The 16,309-nt window shown below is 47.1% G+C and overlaps 2 protein-coding genes across 5 annotated transcripts in view; both read left to right on the forward strand.

Annotated features, from left to right (window-relative positions):
• The first annotated feature begins 237 nt into the window (after positions 1-237).
• Positions 238-12,013, forward strand: fhip2b (FHF complex subunit HOOK interacting protein 2B). 4 transcript variants are annotated; one of them, XR_007569696.1, is made up of 19 exons: positions 238-398; positions 1,713-1,791; positions 1,949-2,034; positions 2,653-2,736; positions 3,076-3,180; positions 4,083-4,202; positions 5,299-5,463; positions 5,593-5,792; positions 6,055-6,172; positions 6,346-6,425; positions 6,858-7,014; positions 7,101-7,270; positions 7,402-7,548; positions 8,844-8,934; positions 9,784-9,924; positions 10,056-10,196; positions 10,350-10,450; positions 10,524-10,715; positions 10,753-12,013. XR_007569696.1 is itself a non-coding variant. In XM_050040093.1 (18 exons), the coding sequence occupies exons 1-18, from the start codon at positions 348-350 to the stop codon at positions 10,624-10,626; spliced, it is 2,139 nt and encodes a 712-aa protein (XP_049896050.1). In that variant the 5' UTR covers positions 238-347; the 3' UTR covers positions 10,627-12,013. The 4 variants fall into 4 exon arrangements, 2 of the variants coding, with proteins under 2 accessions (XP_049896050.1, XP_049896051.1); XR_007569697.1 differs by having other exon boundaries at positions 10,524-10,678; XM_050040093.1 differs by having other exon boundaries at positions 10,524-12,013.
• Positions 12,014-13,409: 1,396 nt separating this feature from the next.
• The window catches only part of LOC126387570 (dynamin-1-like), a gene marked incomplete at its 3' end in the record, with an annotated part of 9,818 nt that continues 6,918 nt past the window's right edge, over positions 13,410-16,309 (forward strand). Inside the window, exon 1 of the mRNA XM_050040096.1 lies at positions 13,410-13,920. Coding sequence (XP_049896053.1) covers positions 13,760-13,920 — 161 coding nt within the window. The remainder of the gene's footprint in view (positions 13,921-16,309) is intronic.

A 16,309-nucleotide genomic window follows, 5' to 3' on the forward strand; every position in this document is an offset into this window, starting at 1 on the left:
TTATGAGAAATGTTCTTTAAACAAAAACTGCCACAACATAATAAATATGTAAAATTTTACTGATGCAGAATCATTTGTACAGTTTTTATTTGTTTGTTTTATTTTTATTTTACGCAACAAAACTCCAAAGCTTTAGAACAATAACAACAACAATTGGAGCTCTTATTGTGAAACCGGATGTTATAAAACACCTTCATACGGTGTTGTTTTATTTTGAAAGTGGTGGCGGATGTTTTGACCCGGGGGCGGGGCGGTCAGCTGTTCGGTACACTTGTCAACATGTGTGTGATCCGGTAACGACCCGGGTCGAACCGGGCTCACGGACAGGGGACAACTTTGGCGGGAGGATGGAGACGTTCAGTAAACTGAGCAGCATGTTGTTGCACGCGCTCGAGACGGTGAGTCTGTGACGTAAACGTCATTCCGTTAGCTCCTGTTAGCCTCTGTTAGCTCCTGTTAGCCTCTGTTAGCTCCTGTTAGCCTCTGTTAGCTCCGCGGGCTAACGGTACAAAGTTGGACAAAGTTCCAGAGAGTGAAGACGGAGGACAGACAGACGGTCTGAGGACAGACAGACGGTCTGTCCACCTGTCTGTATCTCTGAGCACCGGAACTTCACCGACAGTCTCTAACACGGACATTAAAACAAAGTGAAGCAGTTTATCTGTGGTTAGAGAGGAACTAACTGCAGCTAATGCTAACTCGGTGTCTCCAGGTGTTTCCGGTTCACCTGCAGCAGGTATGTGTGGGGGCGGGGAGGAATGTGTCCACGAGTTCAGACATGATGAAGGGGACAGTCTGTAATCAATAAGCTCATTGATCACGTGATGAGACAGTCCAGGTGAGCAGGGTCAAACTTTAGTGACTGTTCTGTACTTATCGGAGGAGGAGGTGAAGCTCCAGGTGGATCTGTCTCTGCTCCTCATCACTGTCCCTCCTGTTCCAAAGCTGACAGTAGTTTGTCTCCAGTTTGTCTCCACAGACACCTCGTCTCTCCATGTCTCACAGGTTTTTAATGTTTACTGTGAGTTTGATGTTTGAACAGAAACAGATCAAACTTCCTGTCAGTGAAAAGCTTCAGGGATAACAAACTCGTCTCTGTGTTCAGGATGTTTGTGGGCGCTCAGGTGAGGGCGGGGCTTATACACAGGTAGATCTAAACAGAGAGTCTGTGCGTGGAGTTTACACACACACACACACACACACACACACACACACACACACTATCTGTCTCACTGTATCTGACACACTGTCTGACACACTATCTGTCTCACTGTATCTTACACACTGTGTCTGACACACTGTATGTGTCTCACTGTATCTGACACACTGTATCTGTCACACTGTATCTGTCTCACTGTATGTGTCTCACTGTATCTGTCTCACTGTATCTGTCTCACTGTATCTGTCTCACTGTATCTGTCACACTGTATCTGACACACTGTATCTGACACTGTATGTGTCTCACTGTATCTGACACACTGAATCTGACACACTGTATCTGACACACTGTATCTGTCACACTGTATCTGACACACTGTATCTGACACACTGTATCTGTCACACTGTATGTGTCTCACTGTATCTGACACACTGTATCTGACACACTGAATCTGTCACACTGTATCTGACACACTGTATCTGACACACTGTATCTGTCTCACTGTCACCTCTCTCTCTCTGTCTGTCTGTCTCTCTCTCTGTCTGTCCTTCAGAGGGAGCCCACAGTGGCCCTGTTGGACTCTTTTGTTGATCACTGGAAGTCAATCACCAACTATTACATCCAGACGACAGGTGAGGAGACGTTACCTGTTACCTGTTCACACCTGATCAGCCAGTCACACTCATCTGCTCTGTGTTTCTGTATGTGTGTGTGTGTGTGTGTGTGTGTGTGTGTGTGTGTATGTGTGTGTCTGTGTTTGTCTGTGTCTGTGTGTCTGTGTGTGTATAGATGAGAGTCGTCCTGTCAAACAGACAGACATCCCCTGGCGTCTCAAACAGATGTTGGACATCCTGGTGTACGAGGAGAAAGACCAGGTAACGCACACACCTGATGACATACTGACAAGTTAAAGTCAAGTTCAAGTCAAGTTAAACTTTATTGTCCCTGAGTGGGCAATTTGTGCTGCAGCATGGTACTGACATAAAAAGAAAGACAAAGAAACAGACACCAGAACAAGCACAACAGCACTACATCGATGACAGGCAGAAAGCTACAGTAAAAAATAAAACCACACAAGGAAACACACTCTTGTGCTAGTCACAATGCAAAAAACAACAACAATTCTGCCATCTCCATAGTTAAAAATTGACAGCTGAGTCAAATCTTACAAACAACATTATCCACAGTGTAATATAAAAACAGCAATAAATAAGTAAATAAATATAAATATGTGCATGTATGAGGCTATAAGTCCTTTTCCCTGCATTAAGGAGGGTGATGGCTGAGGGAATGTATGAGTGTTTGTATCTGTTAGACTTAACTGAGGGGAATCTGAAACCAGAGGGGAGGGACTCAAACTCCTGATGAAGAGGGTGAGAATGGTCTGAAAGAATGGACTTTGCCCTCTTCACCACCTGACTACTGATGTATTCATAGATGTATTTATGCATTGATTGTTGTATTGATCAGTGTATTGATGTATTGATCATCAGGGTGTGGAGGAGACAGGCTCCTGTCTGGAGTACCTTCTGCAGCACAAACTGTTGGAGACTCTGTGCACTCTGGGAAAGGCTCAGGTAACATCACAGACACCCCCTGATTCTACTGTGTCTCTACTCACACACTGGTTAACATCTACTGCTCCTCCTCCTGCTTTTCCTCCTCCTCCTTCTCCTCCTTGTCCTTTTTCTCCTGCTCTTTCTCCTCCTCCTGCTCCTCCTCCTCCTCGTCTTTCTTCTCCTGTTCCTCCTCCTCCTCCTCATCCTCCTCCTCCTCCTCCTATTCCTACTTCTACTCCTCCTCCTGTTCCTGTTCCTCTTCCTCCTCCTCCTTCTCCTGTTCCTTCTCCTCCTCCTCCTCCTCCTGCTCCTGCTCCTCTTCCTCCTCCTCCTTCTCCTGTTCCTCCTCCTCCTCAGTATCCTCCAGGTATGGTCCAGCAGGTCTTGTTGTTCTTCTCCAAGCTGTTGTCTCAGATGCAGAAACCTCTGCTGCACCTGGTCAGCGTCTACAGACCTGTACAGGTAAACACACCTCACACCTGTTACACACACCGGTACAGGTAAACACACCTCACACCTGTTACACACACCTGTACAGGTACACATACCTCACACCTGTTACACACACCTGTACAGGTAAACACACCTCACACCTGTTACACACACCTGTACACCTGTACAGGTAAACATACCTCACACCTGTTACACACACCTGTACAGGTAAACACACCTCACACCTGTTACACACACCTTACACACACCTGTACAGGTAAACACACCTCACACCTGTTACACACACCTGTACAGGTATACATACCTCACACCTGTTACACACACCTGTACAATTAAACACACCTCACACCTGTTACACACACCTGTACAGGTAAACATACCTCACACCTGTTACACACACCGGTACAGGTAAACACACCTCACACCTGTTACACACACCGGTACAGGTAAACACACCTCACACCTGTTACACACACCTGTACAGGTACATATACCTCACACCTGTTACACACACCTGTACAGGTAAACACACCTCACACCTGTTACACACACCTGTACAGGTAAACACACCTCACACCTGTTACACACACCTGTACAGGTACATATACCTCACACCTGTTACACACACCTGTGAAGGTAAACACACCTCACACCTGTTACACACACCTGTACAGGTAAACACACCTCACACCTGTTACACCCACCTGTACAGGTACACATACCTCACACCTGTTACACCCACCTGTACAGGTACACATACCTCACACCTGTTACACACACCTGTACAGGTAAACACACCTCACACCTGTTACACACACCTGTACAGGTAAAAATACCTCACACCTGTTACACACACCTGTACAATTAAACACGCCTTACAGCTGCTGACATCACCTCTTCTCCGCCCCCAGAAGCTGATTCGTCTGTGTGCACTTCCTGGTTCCCAGACGGAGAAGGAGGAAGCTCAGTTATTATTGGTTGTCTGCTCCAGAGTCAAACAGGATCCGCACACGCTCAGATTCGTCTTAGAGGTAACCAGCAGCTTCACTAACCAGCCCACCAATCAGCTGGCTCCGTTCACCATCAGCTGACCTGCTGCAGTCCCATGTCTCACTCATTGATATTAATGATGTCACTAACAATGATCACAGGTCGTCTGTCTGTAGGTGTGTTAATATGGAGTCTGTATCAGCCTGAAGAACGTTAATAACACAGTTCACGGATGATCTGGTCAAACAGGAAGCGAATGTTCCTGTCACTTCCTGTCCAGTCCCAGTCTGTGAGGGCGTCAGGCCGTCACACTGTGTTCTCTCAGACATTATGAGCTCCTTGTGAGCACCTCCTGTTAGTTCACACCTCTGAGGGAATTACCCACAATTCATAGTGTTGTGATGTTAGAACACAGTGAAGACAGTAAGGAACGAGGAGAGTCACATGGTGTTGAGCCTGACTGAATGAATTAACACAGACACAACATTAATGATCTAACATGGAACATATGAACACATGACATCAGAGGAATGTGAACACATCAACCATTTAATTACATTAGGGCTGAACTGTGAACTGATCATGTGACCTGTCCGCTCTGTGACATCACAGCTTGGAGGACAGATCAGAGACAGATGGACTGTAAACCAGCTGATTCCAGTTTTACTGTTGGACTCCACAGTCCCACCTGTTGTTTAAAGCACAGTAATGATGTCATATCACATAATGTTTTAATAGCATATTTAAACCAGCAGAGTGATTCAATTCAATGTACTGAGTTTATATGAAAAAGACATCAACATCAGGTAAAACCCTGAAGGGTTAGTGTTGAGGCTTCAGGGTGTAGATGGGGACTGGTCCCCGGGCCAGTGGAAATGGTTATTTCTGCGTTTCATTTGAAGAAACATGAAACTGATGATGTGACTTTTTTCTGGGGTCTGAACCAAACTGGTCTCTGAGCGTCTCTGCAGCTCCACCATGTTTCATCATGTTCTGACATATTTAACCTTCATCACATCACTGCAGCCTCTGTCATCTGGTTATTAGGCCGTGCAGCCCCACCTCTGACTACAGCTACGTGTCACTTCCTGTTACACTTCATCACCATTGAGCCGAACCCCTGTCCTGTGTTTTTAGATTCTGGACCAACCAGCAGCCAGGACACCAGCCTCTGACCAATCACAGCCCTGCACACAGACAGATCCACCACCACTCTGCAGCCAATCAGATCCATCCGCCTGCAGCCCTGACCAATCAGAGTGCGGCCTGCTGTGGGCTCTGCTGCAGCTCACCAACAGTCAGGTCAGTTAGCTGGTTAATTACAGATAACTAGTGTAACCAGTCCAGATTACTGGTTCATGAACTTGACCTGTCTCCACTGAATGAGTCCTCTCTGAGTGTGTCCCCTGTGTGTCCCCTGTGTGTCCACAGAGGGGCTCAGTGTCTCTGAAGGCCTATGAGAGTCTCCTGCTGCTGTCTGGTCTCCAGTCTGGACCTTCAGGGGACCTCCTGTCCGATCAGACCCAGCTGGGAGAGCTGCTGACTGGGAGGCTGCTGCAGCTGTACTCCCTGCTGCCTCTGGAGGACCTGGATCCTGGAGAGCTGCAGAACTGGCCCCACATACCCTGGAGGTAACACACACTACACACACACACTGGACACACACTGAACACAGTGTCTCAGCAGTGTGTCAGGTGGTACAGCAGGTTGTACATTGATCAGAAGGTTGGTGGTTCGATCCCTGGCTCCTCCTCCTCTCTGTGTGTCACTGAACTGATGATACTGATGCTATGAAGTCTGCTGTTACTGTTACCATGGAGACAGACTGTGTGTGTGTCACTACAGTACAGCAGGATCAGTGTTACAGTCGTTCTGTCCCCTCCGTGTCTCCAGCTCTCAGTTCTCTCGCTGCAGCTCTGATCTCAGGTCAGACTCACCTGCTGCTGATCACATGACCAACTTCTTCTGCTGGTTGGACTTCCTGGATCACCTGATCAGAGAGGCCCCTCAGGTACACACACACACACACACACACACACACACACACACACTGTTGGAGCTGTTTGTCTGATACACATTAATGTGTGTGTGTGTGTGTGTGTGTGTGTGGTGTGTGGGTGTATGGGTGTGTGTGTGTGTGTGTGTGTGTGTGTGTGTGTGTGTGTGTGTGTGTGTGTGTGTTAGCAGGTGTTAGCGGTGAAGCTAGCTCAGTGTGTTCATCACTTATGGTTGGTGAACGTTCTTCAGCCTCAACTGCTGCACACGTAAGTCTGAATGACATCATCACACACACGACATCACACACACGACATCATCACACACGACATCACACACGCGACATCATCACACGCGACATCATCACACGCGACATCATCACACGCGACATCATCACACACACGTCATCATCACACACGTCATCATCACACACATGACATCATCACACACACGACATCACACACATGACATCATCACACACGACATCATCACACACATGACATCATCACACACACGTCATCATCACACACATGACATCATCACACACACGACATCACACACATGACATCACACACGACATCATCACACACATGACATCATCACACACATGACATCATCATCACACACACGACATCATCACCTGTTTACCTCATGGTCGTTGTCATCATGTCTCTGACGTCCAGGTGTGTCTTTGTCCTCAGGAGTGAACAGGTGGTCCTGTCCTCCACCTCTGTCCTCTGTGCTGTGGTCAGACTGGTCCAGTCATCCTCTCTGCTGGATCAGCTGGTCCACTTCCTGTTGAGGACGGACCCACTGACTCACCTGCTGCTGCAGCGCTGCGACCACATCTCTGACCAGGTGAGTCCAGCTACAGGAGCCCAGCAGGGACAAATTACTCAGATCAGTCTGGTGTCTCTGGCTGATGTCTGTCTCTGTGTCCTCAGATCAGTCTGGTGTCTCTGTCTCTGGTGGACGAGTTACTACAGAAGCCTCACAGGGACATTTTGGACGTCCTGGTTTTGAGTTTCCTGCAGAGTCGTAGTTACCTGTCTCCACCTGCTGCGGGACAGGAGGACAGACACACAGAGACCAACAAGGACCACGAGGACAGCGAGTGAGTCCAGCACGCTGTGTGACATCATCACATGACATCGCAGGTTAACAGCAGACAGGACGAAGTAGATATCATGACACAGCACATGCTAATGAGTGTGTGTGTGTGTGTGTGTGTGTGTGTCTTCACAGTGACCTGGAGGATGACCCGTTCTTCTCCGACAGTTTGTTTTCAGACAGTCAGCAGCTCCTTCCTCCTCCTCCTCCTCCTCCTCCTCTGTCCTCCTCTGCTCCTCCTCCTCCCTCTGGACTGGGATCAGCTGCTGACGTCGTCAACAGGTATCACACACACACACAGACACACACACACACATACACACACAGTGTGTGTGGAGGCTTTATTGTCTTCATGATTTATTGTTTCTTATCTGTTTGTTTCCACTGAGGGAAATGGTGTCAGCTCACAGAGACAGACAGGAGGTCTGCGGCGTCGATTGCACGCAGAAGTATGAGTCCTGCATTAGGCCCCACGTCACCTGCGTTTGTCTAAAGGTTGTTCTTGTCCTCAGAAATAAACGCCAGGTGTAACACACACAAACAGTCAGAGCAAGAGACAGAAACTCACTGTTGTATACCATCTGTGATGTCACTGATCCACGCTGATGTCAGAGTTAACATCACACGAACATCCTCGAGTGTCACCGTGTCGTACCTGCTGTTATGATCGCTTTATCAGTAGTTTAATGACATCCTAGGCTGTGTGGCACGCCATGAGGGAGACACTGGAGGTGAGACACTCTGGAGACACTGAGACAGTGTTTGACACCATGAACTGTCCATGTAGAGGAGCGAGCTCTGACACAACGCCACCTGAAGGGTGTCCAGGTGAGTCGTTCAGGGTGAGCTGGTCATGAGGACCAAGAGCAGTGGGCCGGACCAAGTCCTGGACCAAGAGAGGAGATCCTGGACCAAGTCTCATGTGTGATGCAACACGTAGGGAGAGGCACTGTGTCAGGGGCTGGTCTCAGCTGATGAGGCCTCACGAGTCAGGTGTAACACTGTACATCGTGCACATCCCCAGGTTCTTCACCAAAGGTCAAGCATAGGGTCAGCAGGCTGAACCCGTCCCACCAGAGGACCTCGTCCTGCCCTTTGAGTGATCGTACGACACATATAATTACACCTACAATGTTCCGTCTGTCAGCTGTTTAAATGCAGTCTCGGTGTCGTCTCAGACCTTTGTCTCAGACCCGATGCTCTCACTGGTTATAAAGTGTTAATGACTTCCTGCTGGACTCGAGAACCAACGTCACACACGCTAACAAGTAAAAATTTATTCTGTGATTCATAGGGATCAAACATCTTACTGCAGATGTTGAGGATGAGGCTGACGACACACAGACACAAAACAAAAAGTATTTTTACTGCATCAGTATTTGGAGATGTTTCAAAGATGTTTGTGTGTTCTGAAAGTCTGAAACTTGAAGTGACATTAAAAAACTGTTGCTCGTTAACTACTCCTGATGAGAACTGAAGTATTCACACTGTAAACACATCAAAGTGTCTCTGGTGGAAGCCTCCAGTAACTCTGTGTGTGTGTGTGTGTGTGTGTGTGTGTGTGTGTGTGTGTGTAGTTTCTTGTGTTTAGTTCCTGTTCAGGTGCGATCAGCTCAGCTGCTGCAGGAGGGAGGATACGAGTCGTACGTCCATGACGCTCACACACTGGTCAGAGCACACACATACACACACACACACACACACACACACACACACACACACATCTTGGCGTTAAAGGGATAGTTCAGATCACACACACACACACATCTTGGCGTTAAAGGGATAGTTCAGATGTTTTGCAAAGTGTTTGTATGAGGTACTGATCCACGGTCAGCAGGTGGAGTCTGACATGAAGTTCAGTGATGTGCTGAGTGGGCGGAGTCAGCAACAACATATATTATAGACACCTAAAAACCTGAGCATCAGTTTGAGTGGACGATATATTGAGAATATTTTCACTGCTTTACTTTAATGTAACACCAGGAAAATGAAGCTGTTCTCTTCAGGCCTCCATCAGTCAGTGTGTTTGTGTCACTGAGTGACTTTGGTGTTTAAAGGGTTAATTCAGATTCACTTAAGTCACTCAGAGACACAAACACAGACTGATGGAGGCAGCAGTCGACCAGCAGCTCCTGAGTTCACTCGTGTTAAATCACTGCTTTTATCTGTGGAGTCTGGTCCTGAAAATATTCTCAATATATCGTCCACTCAAACTGATGCTCAAGTTTTTAGGTGTCTATAATATATGTTGTTGCTGACTCCGCCCACTCAGCACATCACTGAGCTTCATGTCAGACTCCACCTGCTGACTGACTCCGCCCACTCAGCACATCACTGAACTTCATGTCAGACTCCACCTGCTGACTGACTCTACTGTAGGAAACACTGACCTCACACAGCCTCACGTTACAACACCTCAACTGTCCCTCTGAAGACGTGTTTCTATGACAACAGTTGGTTGATGGTTGTATGAGGACCTGATGAAGCTGATGATGGTCTTCCTCTCGTCTTCTTCAGGTGACAGAGTGTCAGTCTCTGTCCCTGTCGTGGGATTGGCCACTCAGTCTTCCTCCTCCCTCCTCCTCCTCACATGAGGAGTTCTTCGAAGGACACCTGCTCAAAGTCCTGTTTGACCGACTGGGTCGAGTCCTGGAGCAGGTACACACTCACCTGTCCATCTGTCTGTCTCACACCTGTCTGTCTGTCTGTCTGTCTCACACCTGTCTGTCTGTCTCACACCTGTCTGTCCTGAGTGATAGCTCACCTGTCCACCTGTGTTGTGTCTCCAGCCGTACGAGTTGAACCTCCAGCTGACAGCAGTTCTGTCCAGACTGTCGTCCTTCAGCCACCCTCTGCTGCACGAGTACCTGCTGGACCCCTACGTCCACCTGTCCCCCTGCTGCAGGTCCCTGTTCTCTGTCCTCATCAGGGTGAGAAACACACACAAACCTGTCTCACTGCTCTGACATCAGCCTGTCTCTGCCCTTTACTGTCCAACTGTAATAGGTACAAAGGTTCAGTCTGCTCACCTGATATTTATCTGTCTGTCTGCCTGTCTGTCTGTCTGTCTGTCTGTGTCTCAGCTGATGGGGGAGTTGATGCAGAGGATCCAGCAGGTGTCCAACCTGACAGACAGACTGTTAAACACCAGAAGACTCCTGCTGGGACTGAACCAAAACACTGGGTCAGTACCTGTCTGTCTGTGTGTCTCAGCTGTCCTCACCTGTGCTCACCTGTGCTCACCTGTGTGTCCTCAGCCTGGAGCACCTGACCCTGCTGAAAGGACTCATCATCCTGGAGGAGTTCTGTAAGGAGCTCGCCGCTATCGCCTTCGTCAAACTGCCCCTGGACCAGCAGTGACTCACCTGAGGACAGGTACACCTGGGACATGTAAGCTTCACACTGAGGACAGGTACACCTGGGACATGTAAGCTTCACACTGAGGACAGGTACACCTGGGACATGTGAGCTTCACCCTGAGGACAGGTACACCTGTATGAGCTGGGACAGGTAAATCTGCTGCTCCACCTGGACTCAACACGTGAACCTTACAGCCGCTGTTTCCGAGGCAATCCTGAACGTCTCATCGTCTCCGCCTTAATGAACTGTCTCACCTGAATCTATAGTTCGACCTCACAGTGACATCACAGTGACATCACAGCCTGCTCTCAGGACAGTTTTATCTATTTATTATAGTTTTGATTTTTATTCTGATCCAGAGAAACAAGTCTGATCAATTTATCAGATGAAAAAAAACAGTCAGCTGATTGGATAATAAGTGGGAGTGATGTCATCAGAGACAAGCTGTGATCAGTACCTCCACATCAGACTGGTGTCTCTTTAGATCTCCCAGTGTTCCCAGTACAGCTGGAGACCACATGAAGACTCAGACGTCGATTAGAACCAGTTCACTGACCCGTCTGAAGGAGCTGCGATCAGACCTGACCATCCATCAGACACGTTGGAAACCTCGACTCTGACACTGGTTCCTGAACGTTCCTGTTTTTAACCAATCAGATGAGATCAGTTTTAACTTAAGAACCATCAAACGTTACGCTACGACATTTTAATTTTTACTCTCAGATCAGTTTGACAACGTAAGAAATCAGGTTAGAGGTTAGAGGAATGTTTCAGCCGCTGTGTGTCACCGTCAGGCTCTCTGAGGCCTCAAACACAACCTGATTGATTGATTGATTGATTGATTGATTGATTGATAAACGTGGACCTGATCAGTCAACACCAATATTTCACATCACTGACTCTGCTGACGTCACAGGAACAGATGGTTCACTGTGAATCAATAACTCATTTCCTTCAGTCGTGTGATTATTGAAGGTGTGGCCTGGAGCCAGGTGAGAGCTCAGTGGTCACCTGTGGTCACATGATCAGGATGGTCCCACCTCCTTATAGCTCGGTACGAACCTGCTGCGTGCTGATTGGCTCTCTGACGCTGGTCAGATTCACCTTCAGGACGACTCGTTTGTTACAGCACTACTGACTCATTGACGCTTCACTGTGAACTAACTTTATTTACATACAGTTTTTATCCCAAAGAATGAGTGTGACCTCACTGATGATGTCACAACCTCAGTGATGATGTCACAACCATGAGTGTGACCTCGGCACAGTGCATCATGTTCTGTGTTGGTCTCAGCTGTGAAACACTGACACAGAAAATATTTATATTCACTTTATTTAAGTTTAAAATGTGAAAAAAAACCTGTAATAAAAGGTCAAAGAGAACGAATGAGATGTGATGTCATCATTTAAAAAGTTTAAAATCTTTAAAAACTGGAGTTTAAATAAAGTTCTGAGAGTTTGAATCAAACGACAGGAAGAAGATAATTTATAAAGCTGCAGCTGAACTTTTTGTTTCACTCTCAGATCAGCTGATTGTTGACAGATATTGATTAAAGTTATTGATTGTCTCTGACTGATTGATTTACAGCTGACGTTTCAGGTTTGACTCTTTTTCACAGGTTTGGTTTGAACAGCAGAATAAAGTGGTGATGATGTCATCAGTTACGTTTCATGTTTCTAAAGTTTCATTTGGACAAACTGACTTTATTTATTTTGACCCTCCCTGAGAGACAGAAGACAGATCTGTCCTCAGTGTCTCCTCCTGATCAACTGTGAGGGTCCAAAGGACAGAGGGACAGGAGGACAGTGGACAGAGGGACAGGAGGACAGGACAGAGGGACAGGAGGACAGAGGGACAGAAGGACAGAGCGATGTTGTCCTCTGCTGTAAAGTCTCTGAGACAAATTGATCTGTGATTTTGGGCTTTATGAATAAAATTGGTTTAAAAATTGAAAATTAAAAAAAAAAAAAAGTATTCAAAGAGAAATGTCCTCCAAACGTCCTCAGGCCTGGAGACATGTTGTCTTCAAAGACAGACTATAAAACACAGCCATTAGGCCCAATTCCAATCCGATCCCTTACAGACTCACTGACTTAGAGGCGCGTTAATGTGAAGTGCGTGAGTGTGTGAGGGCTGTCCCATTGTCAAATCTTCGAGTCAGTGAGTGAGCCCTTTATGCCCCCTTACCGTAGGTCAGCATCGATGCGGACTTACGTAAGGCTTACCGTAGGTCAGCATCGATGCGGACTTACGTAAGGAAATTACCCACAGTTCATAGCGTTGTGACGTCAAATACAGGGGTTGCCCTCGGAACACCGGAAGTGTTATAAAAAAACCCCGAAAACACGGTCGGCAGATCTGCAAACGGTAACGTTATGGAAGGAGAGCGAAAAAANTTGTAGAGAGGGGGATAAGTGCTGTCCCATTCCTATTTGTAGCATCCGGAGCCCTTTCAGACTCTCACACTCAATCACTTACAGCTGACGTCAGTTGAGTCAGTGAGGGTTCAGGGCTTGAGTCTTTAGGGGCCGGATTGGAATTGGGCCTAAATCGGTGTCTGCCTCTGTGACTGAGGTGAGTCTGGTGATGGTGACGTCAGCTGAAAGTGTCTGTGAGGATGTGACATGATTGTTTGTTATCAATAATAAAAACATGATGTTTACATGTGTGAATAAAAACAAACTGTTTTATATGTCAATGAAATAATGACCTCATCTGTGTGTACCAGTGCTGCAGCTCCGGGCTTTTATTGTGAAGGTCCCTACCGGAAGTGTGTGTGTTGGTGTGTGTGGGCTGGTTCCTCCCTGCAGTGGAGGAGAGAGGAGGAGGAGAGCGGAGCTGAAGGTCACAGCTGGAGCATCATCTTCATCCTTCTCATCACCATCACGACACTGATTTCCGATCGTTTATCGATCAGCTGATCGGATCCTTCCGCTGCAGGAGGAGCGCATGATGACATGAGACAGGAGGAGGACGGAGCGACAGACGGATCAGCTGCTGCATCCCTGCGTGTCTCTGCATCCTGTCTGTCTGCCTGTCTGTCTGACTGACTGAGGGACTGACTGTCCTCCACCTGCCTGTCTCTGTCCCTGTGTTTCCACCTGTCCCTGTGTCTCCACCTGTCCCTCCATCATGGGGAACCGGGGGATGGAGGAGCTCATCCCGCTGGTGAACCGGCTCCAGGACGCCTTCGCCTCCATCGGGCAGAACTCGAACCTGGACCTGCCGCAGATCGCGGTGGTGGGCGGGCAGAGCGCCGGGAAGAGCTCTGTGCTGGAGAACTTCGTGGGCAAGTGAGTCTGTCTGCCTGTCTGTCTGTCTGCCTGTCTGTCTTACTGACTGACTGGGCCGAACCGGGCCTCCTGCTCCCGGTGTCACAGAGTGTTAAAGCCGCTGACAGAGGGAGCCGCCCGGCGGACTGAAGGCCTGAGACCCGCTGGATACAGAGGCTGAGAGATTAGATCATATATCAGATATCATGTCATACACATGAATAATGTCATATATTAGAGAATATGAAATATGTAGAATGTCTCAGGTCTTTAAAATAATATATACATGTTAATAATTATAATATAAATAATATTAATAATCCAATGGTTGTGTCTTCTTTCATCAGCTGACAATGCGAATGTTGTCTTTTTGAATCCTTAGAGTGAGATGTTAATATCTACACAACAAGTAGGTTCTATTATTATTATAATGATTATTATTTATTGTAGTTATTTATGACTCATTGTATTTTGTGTTTGGTGTTCTGTTTAGAAAAGTTGTTCAAAGATGAAGATTTGAAGAGTTCCTTTACAAAAACAGATAAAAATCTTAAAATCAATAAACGGTCAGTTTGATTAATTCTGAATTCAAATAAAAAATTTAAAAAAAAACATGATTTGGGAAAATAAATAAAAACAGATTTTGTTTTTGCAAATGAATCCTCATATGATGGTAAACAATAAATAAAGAAGACCGTCAGAGAGATAATAATGATAATAATAATAGAAACTTTGTTTATAACCTTCTACACCACAGTAACAGAGGGTTTGACAGTCTAAATTATGATGTAAGAAAAATCATCAGAATAATTACAACAAAGACGTCTCTTAAAGCAACAGTCTGCAGATTTACATCCAGCTCAGTGTCAGAACTACAAATGCAGGATAATATCAGCACATTATCAATATGGGCTGATATGGTTTTTCTTATTCTGCACAATGAATGAATATTACAGACACTGAAAAGTGTTTCATGTCTCCGTCATTATAAGAGTCTTTATGTATAACATGATGTTAGTTCCACTACAGCAGAGACCTGATGATCACTGACATTAGGAGGGAAAAAATTACATATTGGTATCGGTTATTGGTCAAATGAGTTGTTATATGTCTGCAAAAAATCCAATATCAGTTATCGCTGATTAGAACAGTCTGAATAAACTGTGGTAAATCTGTTTCCTCAGTCTTCAGGTACAGTCAGACTCTGGGCAGGTGGTCAGGTACAGTCACACTCTGGGCAGGTGGTCAGGTACAGTCAGACTCTGGGCAGGTGGTCAGGTACAGTGTCAGACTCTGGGCAGGTGGTCAGGTACAGTCAGACTCTGGGCAGGTGGTCAGGTACAGTCAGACTCTGGGCAGGTGGGCAGGTACAGTCAGACTCTGGGCAGGTGGGCAGGTACAGTATCAGACTCTGGGCAGGTGGTCAGGTACAGTCACTCTGGGCAGGTGGTCAGGTACAGTCAGACTCTAGGCAGGTGGTCAGGTACAGTTTCAGACTCTGGGCAGGTTGTCAGGTACAGTCAGACTCTGGGCAGGTGGGCAGGTACAGTCAGACTCTGGGAAGGTGGTCAGGTACAGTCAAACTCTGGGCAGGTGGTCAGGTACAGTCAGACACTAGGCAGGTGGGCAGGTGGTCAGGTACAGTCAGACTCTGGGCAGGTGGTCAGGTACAATGTCAGACTCTGGGCAGGTGGTCAGGTACAGTGTCAGACTCTGGGCAGTTGGTCAGGTACAGTGCCAGACTCTTGGCAGGTGGTCAGGTACAGTCAGACTCTTGGCAGGTGGTCAGGTACAGTGTCAGACTCTGGGCAGGTGGTCAGGTACAGTGTCAGACTCTGGGCAGGTGGTCAGGTACAATGTCAGACTCTGGGCAGGTGGTCAGATACAGTGCCAGACTTTTGGCAGGTGGTCAGGTACAGTCAGACTCTGGGCAGGTGGTCAGGTACAGTCAGACTCTGGGCAGGTGGTCAGGTACAGTCAGACTCTGGGAAGTTGGTCAGGTACAGTCAGATTCTGGGCAGGTGCGGTTCTTCTTCTTTGAGTTAGCTGCTAACAATCATAGGGAGGAATCACTGGAAGTACTGCTGTTAGTGAAAGTACACAGTCACAGTAAACAGGAAGTACTTGAAAACTGTACTGGGAGCAGTGCTACAGTACTTCCTGAGAGTACTGTAGTAATAGTGTACTCCTTTGTGCTATTAATAAGTAGCGTGTCTTCTCTCTGACATCTGATTGGCTGACTACTTTTATCTTCCTCTTACCCTGTGGATGAGGAGGGTCTCTGTGGAACTCTGCTCTCATTGGTCCCTGCTGGTCACATGACTCAGCATTGCATGACAATAACTGTGTGTGTGTGTGTGTGTGTGTGTGTGTGTGTGTGTGTGTGTGTGTGTGTGTGTGTGTGTGTGTG

The sequence above is a fragment of the Epinephelus moara genome, unplaced genomic scaffold (assembly GCF_006386435.1).
Source record: "Epinephelus moara isolate mb unplaced genomic scaffold, YSFRI_EMoa_1.0 scaffold904, whole genome shotgun sequence".
Taxonomy (NCBI): Eukaryota; Metazoa; Chordata; class Actinopteri; order Perciformes; family Serranidae; genus Epinephelus; species Epinephelus moara.